The sequence below is a fragment of the Formica exsecta genome, unplaced genomic scaffold (assembly GCF_003651465.1).
Source record: "Formica exsecta isolate Colony F162 unplaced genomic scaffold, ASM365146v1 scaffold49, whole genome shotgun sequence".
Classification (NCBI taxonomy): domain Eukaryota; kingdom Metazoa; phylum Arthropoda; class Insecta; order Hymenoptera; family Formicidae; genus Formica; species Formica exsecta.
This window is the reverse complement of record NW_021852138.1, coordinates 508,546-517,416: the sequence shown is the minus strand read 5'-3', so window position 1 is coordinate 517,416 and position 8,871 is coordinate 508,546. Positions and strand designations below refer to the sequence as shown.

General features: G+C 29.1%; 1 protein-coding gene across 3 annotated transcripts in view; it reads left to right on the top strand.

The window, feature by feature from the left end:
• Positions 1–8,871, top strand: part of LOC115241466 — an 11,647-nt gene that overhangs the window by 2,747 nt on the left and 29 nt on the right. For all 3 annotated transcript variants that reach the window (XM_029817232.1, XM_029817233.1, XM_029817231.1), the window contains 7 exons: positions 632–892; positions 973–1,417; positions 2,220–2,344; positions 6,702–6,789; positions 6,995–7,159; positions 8,028–8,357; positions 8,443–8,871. The exon at positions 8,443–8,871 is cut by the window's right edge and continues 29 nt beyond it. In XM_029817232.1, the coding sequence (XP_029673092.1) occupies positions 632–892; positions 973–1,417; positions 2,220–2,344; positions 6,702–6,789; positions 6,995–7,159; positions 8,028–8,087 (1,144 nt within the window). In that variant the 3' untranslated portion in view covers positions 8,088–8,357; positions 8,443–8,871. The remainder of the gene's footprint in view (positions 1–631; positions 893–972; positions 1,418–2,219; positions 2,345–6,701; positions 6,790–6,994; positions 7,160–8,027; positions 8,358–8,442) is intronic.

Here is an 8,871-nt window from a genome sequence, read left to right as displayed (position 1 = left end):
ATATAAATGTTAATCTATAATAATTTATAGTAATATTCAAATAAGAAAACACTTTTTTACATTTATTTGTCTTATGACTTGTAATTTGTTTCGAGATTTACTTATATAATATTATTTTTAACTTTCATAAATAATTATATCTTTTCAGACTTGTAATATAACCGTATTTTTTTCTTAAAATTTTTTGTGCAAACTTTATACCTTCTACAATTTTAAAACATTATATGCGATCAGTTTTAACTAGTTAGAGATATTAAAGATTAAGTACTTTCTTTATTATAAAATTTCATTTTTTTTATTTTAATAGCAGATGCAGATTAAAAATATCCTTACACGTTTAGTTTTGATAATACATTGTATTATATGTATATGTACAGATTGTTATTCTTTACTCTGTTGTAATAATTACAATTTGGTTAAAAAAATTAATATATGTATATATCTCTATTAAATAGAAAAATCTATATTAGTATTTACAATTTTATTAATTTGTCCTAAATATTAATGTGTACGTAATTAAAAAATGTATGTATATATTTTTGAAAGAAAGTATATTGATCAAATAAGATTTATAGCTCATATCGTGGTGTTGTTTAATATAATTTTTGAGAAGTGTTTATCTTAATTTTAGATGTTCTACTGCGAATAAAAAATATAATGTAGACAAAAAGAAAATAATTTTTAACTATTTAGATTTTAAAGAAGAAATAAACGCAGGAATGAAATGTATGAAAAAGCTACAAAATTATATGCTTTTGATGTCAGAAGATAAGTTAAGGGATACCAACAAAAAAGAATTGGAATGTCTTCTGCGTTCCATAGTTGAAGATTCTATGCTTTATTATTTTCTTTTAGATAAGCAAAAACGAATTATTGATGCAGGATTACCATGGTAAAATTTAGTAAACTAAATTGCTATTAGCATTATAAATTAATATCGTTATTGTACAGTTAATATGTAATTTTTTTCAGGCTAAACGATTTGACATATAGATATAACTTTGATCTAATATTTAATTGTCTAAAACAATATCGTTTTATATATAAAATATCCAAATTTATGAATAAGCCAAGGAAAAAGCGACTTTTAGAAGAGTTACTTACTATCATAGCCCAATATTTTGAACCATGTATATCTTGCTCAGTCATAAAAACATGGCTAGATAATATTGCGCAAGAAGTACTATACCGCCTTAAAAATAAATATCCTGAACATTCAATATTCATGATGTCTACTGAGCAATTATCTTTTTGGAGAGATAATAATATTGACGATCATTTCTGGGATCGAACAGAAGAAATGCAAATTACGGAAATTCTTATAACATTTACTAACAGTTCTCTTGAATCCCTATTTGTCGATAAATTATGTCAACTATTGACAACATTAAATATAAAAAACAAATATATGAATAATGTAATATATATTTTAAATTTTATTAAATTATATATATATACAAAGTTGGGAAGTAACGCGTTACTTGTAACGTCGTTATCGTTACGGTTACTTTTTCGGTAACTGTAATGGTAACGGCGTTACAAATTTGGTTTGTAACGGAAAAAGTAACTTCGTTACATTTTTTGGTAACGAATAATGAATTTATCAATTACTTTTATCGTTACTTTTTTCGACTTTGCTCGGTATAATTGTAATACAAAGGAATATATTGATAAGAGTGTTGGAATGCAGCATTACATGAAAACTACTGGAAGCTTATTCTGGTATCTTGTTTTTTTCTACTTTGTAAGATAATGTTTAAAAATTTTTAGTGTTTAAATTGATCTTGTATTAAAAAAAAAATTGTATGTAAAGATTGTGTCATATATAAAAAAACTAACGGAAATTGTAAAGACTCGTTATTTTTTTAGTAACGGTAACGGTAACGAGTTACTTTTTAGAAAATAGGACGGTAACGGTAACGAATTACTTTTATAAAGTAACTTTCCCAACCCTGTATATATATATTGTTATATATACAGGCTGTCCCATTTTAAACAGTCAAACCGAATATCTCGAAAACTGAGCCCGATATACCAAAATGTTTTAGACAAAAGTTGCTTGGTTTCGAGGGGGCCACATGATGAAAATATAGACTTGACCTTGAGTGACCTTTCAAGGTGAGCTCAATGTAAATGCGCTGCACGAGCATAACTATGTCTTTTATATCTTATATAAATATTCACACTATATAATTTTTCTAATATAGTTTATAATATAGGTTTCAGCGCATTTTAAAAACTATCTACATGTCACTATATGTCACTGTGTAGCCAGAAGACTTGGCATACGCTGCAATCTGAGACCAAACAGTGACGATTATATGCTTGTCGAATTACGGATAGAGTGAGTATAATTTTAGTTCTAGAGCTCTTTTAATCTTTGTGGTTTCCATATTTATATGTATACTTCCATATATACATATATATATATATGTATAATGGAACTCCCCACTTTTTATTACATATTCTTATAGCTTATCTCGAGAGCTTTTCAAAACACTATAATAAAGTATTTTTTCATTAAGTATTTTTTGAGTGATTTTATATTGTAATCTGACATATTTTAATATAAAAAATTAATTATCTCGTAAAATATTTAGTTTTCGATAATCTTACCGTAATACTTTTATGTACAGAATAATGAGATAAATAAATTAGTATAAAAAAAATGATTGTTCTTAAGAATAAGTATATAATTATTTACAATGTATTTTTTTAAACAATTATTTGTTTTTTTTACATTATCTATCGGGCTCAGTTTTCGAGATACTCGGTTTGATTGTTTAAAATGGGACACTCTGTGTATACATATATACAGGGTGAGTCTTTTTAATCTTAACAGGCAAATATCTCGAAACTTGTAAGTTTTAGAAGGAAACTTTTTAGACAAAAGTTGTTTGGTTTTGAGGGGGAAAAGAGATAGGAATATTAGTTAGACTTTGGGTAGCATTATTAAGGTCATATCAAGGTCACATTGAATTTTTTAAATTGGAACTTCTATTTTTTATTGCATATTCTTATAGCCGTTATTGCATATTCTTATAACCGCCAGAAAAAACAAATAATTGTTAAAAAAATACATTCTAAATAATTACATACTTTTTCTCAAAAACAATTATTTTTTTTATACCAATTGATTTGTCTCATTATTCTGTACATAAAAGTATGGTAATTATTTACATTAACGGACATCTCGCCGATGACCTTGACCTAGACATATGTTGTCAAGGACATAATCCTGAGTAACTTTTCCTTATAACTTAATCGGCGGTTTCTTATAATTTTTAAGATATTTAAAGTTAGAGTTAGATTTGAAACAAAAATTTGGTTTGAGTTATATAACGTAACTTGAATAAAATTTTAGTTTTAAATCAGAAGTAGATTTGGGTTAAGTTATATTTACCGGAAGTGGAGCCCCCCGTAGGGTGGGGAGGAGCGGAACCCACTGTGTCCATGCATATACTTTACAATGCGGAGCGACGTTCAGCCTAGAATTGTTGTGTGGATGGAAAAGTGTATACGTGAACGCAGTGAGTTCCACCCGCCCTACGGGGGGTTTCACTTCCGGAAGATATAACCTAACCCAAACATATTTCTGAAAATTTGGTTTGTCATGTAAAAATTACGTTTTATTTCTCAAACTTTATTTGTTAATAACTTTTTAATAATCAATAACTGCCGATTAAGTTATAAGAAAAAGTTACTCAGGCTTATGTCCTTGACAACATATGTCAAAGTCAAGATCATCGGCGAGGTGTCTGTCAATGTAAATAATTACCAAAAGTATAACGGTAAGATTATCGAAAACTAAATATTTTGCAAGATATTTTATTTTTTATATCAAAATATGTCGGATTAAGATATAAAATAACTCAAAAAGTACTCAACGAAAACATACTTTATTATAGAGTTTTAAAAAGGTCTCGACAACGGCTATAAGAATATGCAATAAAAAATAGATTTCAAATCAATTTAAAAAATTCAATGTAACCTTGATATGACCTTAACAATGCCACCTAAGGTCTAACTAATATTCCTATCTCTTTTCCCCCTCAGAACCAAACAACTTTTGTCTAAAAAGTTTCCTTCTAAAACTTACAGGTTTTGAGATATTTGCCTGTTAAGATTAAAAAGTCTCACCCTGTATATATACAGGATATCCGACAAGTAAGTGACCAAACGAAAGATGGAGGTAGATTGGGTCAAACTGAATCGAAAAGTCCTAAACCATCTTTTTTATAATGCTTAATAAAAGAGTTATTATTGTTTAAGTCTGTCCAATCAGCGCCAACCTTTAGCCGCGCGCCTGGTAGTGTGAGTGAGCGCTCCGTCGCTACGGCGACGCACACTATCAGACGGGCGGCTCACTAACGTGCGTCCGGCTAAAAGTCGACGCTGATGGGCCAGACTTTACTCAATAATAACTTTTTTATTAAGCGTTATATAACAAAAATGGTACAGGACTTTTCTTTTTAGTTTGACCCAATCTACCTCCACCTTTTGGTTGGTCACTTACTTGTCGGACACCATGTGTATATATATATATATATATACATGTGCGTACGTGCGTGCGTGCCACATATACTCACACATACACATGTATACAAAAACGAATTCAAAAACTTTTTTTTCCAAGTAAAAATTTCAAGACACTAAAATTTTTAAGTAGAACGATATATAATTTCAGTAAAACTGCATAAAAGATAACACTTATCCGATTTTATTGCTACTTAAATATATTATAGGGGAGGTTATTCTGAGTAATTCCCCGCAAAAAATTTGTGGGGGACGACATTAGTTTAGAAGATATAACAAATTAAAGTTTTAGTTTTAATACTTTTTCTATTATAAAATAAAGAGAAATGGAGTTTGTTTACGATGTATTTGTGTAGAGCAGACGTGGAAAAAGTGTTTGTTTACATTTACGGGATAAATATACACTCATGGATACTTTGTCAATGATGTGTTTCACTTATTTCTCGCAATTCGTTAGAAGCTTTCAACATACGATTATACGAATTTCCTAGTCTTGTTGAAGATAGGAATAAGTTAATAGTAAATTTTAGTTTTAAATCAGAAATAGGTTTGGGTTAGGTTATATCTTCCGGAAGTGAAACCCCCCTTAGGAGGGGCGGAACTCACTGTGTCCACGCATAGACTTTTTTATGCACGCAATAATTGTGGAGTGGACTTCGCTTCGCATTGTAAAGTATATGCGTGGATACAGTGGGTTCCGTCCCCCGCCCCGCCCCAAGGGGGGCTTCTCTTCCGGAAGATATAACCTAACCCAAACCTATTTTCAGTTTTAAAAGTAAAGCTTGGTTGGGAAAAAAAAAATTTTTCGGGACGGCGGTGCAGGGAAAGGGGCTCCGCCCCTCTTCTGCCCACGCATTCAATAAATAATATTTTTGAAGACCTGTCTCAGAAATTCATGTAGTCGCATGTTGAAAGCTGTTAACAAACTGCGAGAAATAGGTGAAACATATTATTGACAAAATATCCATGACTGTGTACCTATCCCAAAAATGTAAACAAACACTTTTTCGTCTGCTCTACAACAAATACAACGTTCAACAAATACAAACTTCACTTTTCCTATTATTACTTTATAATACCTGAGAAAAAGCATTAAAACTGTGAAACTTCAATTTGTTACATTTCCTAAACCAATGCCGTCCCCCACTTATTTCTTGCAACGAATTACTCAGAAAAACCCCCCGTACAACTTATTTAAGTGGCGATTAAATCGGATGTGTGTTATGTTTTATGCAGTTTTATCATAATTTCTTTTATGAAACTAAATTTTTTATATTATTTTAAACATAAATATATTCACATAGATAAACTCAATAAAAAATTAACAAACAAATCAAGATAAAGGCAATAAGAGCCACGCGCGATAATTAGGGCGCAATATGTTTTATTTTATTTTAATAACAATAAGTCATAGAAAGTACGTACGTTTTGATCCCTTCTTCGAATCATCTTCAGCGCAAACAAATAGTAAATTAATATACAAAAAAAGTAATATAATTAAAAATAAATAAAAATTGCAGTCATAATGTAAAAAGGTAAAAAATTAAAAATAAAGTCGGTTTGATATCTCTCACGTCATTGTTTCCACGTAAAATTTTTTTAGTTAGTAAGATAATTGAGCGGCTTGAAAGAAAACCTCGGCATTTCATTGACAATTAGATTCGAATGTACTGGAGGTACGCTGCAAAAATATTGAATAGATTTGATGTTTTTTATCTCAATATCTTTTGTATGTTAATTTATTATTTGTTTTTGCAGAAAATGATCCGAAAAAGGGATCGAAACGTATGTACTCTCTATGACTCATAGTTATTAAAATAAAATTAAACATATTGCGCCATAATTACCACGCGTGGCTTTTATTGTCTTGACTCGTTTGTTACTTTTAGAAGAGCTTTTATTTATTATTATAAATAAAGAATTAATTACGTATTGATCTATACATATCAAAAAAATTACATGCAATTATACGTAAACAATTTATTGCTCAATTTTGAGATACAGATTCACAACAGATATACAACATTTTTAATCAATTAATTACAAATGCTACAGAAATCTTGAATATCGATGAACACTCTTTATATATGTATGTATATATCTATATATATGTATACGTATGTATACATGTACATATGGATGTGTATCTTTTTTTATTTTAATAGAAGAGATTTGAATGCAGAGCGGTTGCAAACAAACGAAAGAAGAGACGAAAATTCCAACTCTGGAAATCGTTCATATAATAATATACAGGTTGGCAAATTTTTCCATGTAGTTTATATTAATTTTAGTTATTAATAAAGAGAACAATCTCTTAATTATAGAGATTATAGATCTTAGAAATAATACGTTAGATCAATAAGTCAATACATTTTATAATAAGCAATGAATGAAAGTAATAATTTTTTTTTATGTTCTTATTTGTAATCAAATTTTGTTTTTATATCTGTTTTTTTAGATAATACGAATGATGATGGCACATTTTATACAACTGACAGGTAATAAAAAATTTTACAAATGGAATTTAAATATCCTGTCCGAAATCCTGTCTAATTATGAAAATATTGAGGAACAAAATATGAATATTGTAGCTCAATACAGAAGCATTACAAAAACAATAAAGGTAATTTATTATACATCATATAATGTATTATACTTAAATATGCATATATACAGGGTGGTCTATTTTAAAAGAGCCAGTCAAATATCTCGAAAAATATGGAAGATACGGAAAAACGTTGCAGACAAAAGTTGTTTGGTTCGAAGGGGGACATAAGATGGTGCCATTTATGTGATCTTGGATAGTCATTTGAAGGTCACATGAAAGTCACTTTTATTTTCTTAAATGGAAACCTATTTTTTATAAATGTAATTTATAAAAAAGTATAAAGTAAAAAAAAAGTAAAAAGAAATGATTGTTTTTAGAAAAAAGTATGTAATTATTTATAATGTATTTTTTTATACAATTATTTGTTTTTTTTCTTTACACTAATTGATTTGTCTCATTATTAAAAGCTCTCGAGATAACCTACAAGAATATGCAATAAAAAATGGAGGTTTCCATTTAAGAAATTGAAAGTGATCTTCATGTGAAAAAGTACTTAATGAAAAAATACTTTATTATAGTGTTTTGGAAAGCTCTCGACATAAGTTATAAGAATATGTAATGAAAAATGGGGGTTTCCATTTAAGAAATTGAAAGTGACTTTTATGTGACCTTCAAATGACTATCCAAGGTCACATCAATAGCACCATCTTATGTCCCCCTTCGAAACAAACAACTTTTGTCTGAAACGTTTCCCTGTATCTTTCATATTTTTCGAGATATTTGACTGGCTCTTTTAAAATGGACCACCCTGTATAATAATCTATATAAAAAGATTATATTGATTATAATTTTATCTAAAACTTAAGTTATTACAATAGTTACAATAGTTTAGAAACCGGTTGATAAGATATCTGGTTAAATTCTGCTATTATATGTTTCACAGATCGCAGTAGAAAAACGGATAATACAAGAAATAAAAATATCAAATTTTCGATTGGAGTGATTGTAAAGCATTTATTGCAACCTCATTTGGCTCCTCCTAAAGAAAGCATTTATCACGAAGGCATTGTTGAATGGTATTCTAAATGTGATCTGAATTTCCAAGCAAAATTGATGAAAACTGGTATGTTTCCATATCTATACTATCACTACCAAAATCATCGCATCTGCATGTGTGCACCTTGCACGTGTTTCAAATCAAATCTTGTCAATGACGATCAACCGCATTACATAATTCTCACCGAAAATGATAACATATGTTACATAAGAGAAGGTATGAGTATTAATAGCATTCTTATAAATCACATGTTTTATGATCTATCATTTTTGTAATGTAAAATTTATCTTTTTTATTTTAGATTATATAGAGATATGTTTACCAAAAAAGATTAATAATATGGAGATAGGACGATTCTTTTCTGGATTCCATGGTCTTTATTACGAACCAAATAAAAGCGTAGCAAATCGTTATGGAACAGGCGTTTATGACGAACCAAATAAAAGCTTAACAAACCGTTATGGAACAGGCCTGTATGACAAACCAAATAAAAGCTTAGCAAACCATTTTCAAACATGTCTTTATGACGAACCAAATAAAAGCTTAGCAAACCGTTATGAAAAAGGCCTTTATTGCGAACCAAATAAACGCTTAGCACACCGTTATGAAACAGGTCTTAATTACGAACCAAATAAAAGCTTAGCAAAATGTTATAAAATAGTACCATTTCGCGACAGACTTCTCACTCAAGAATTCTGCTAATATTTTCACTAAAAATGTAAATTACATT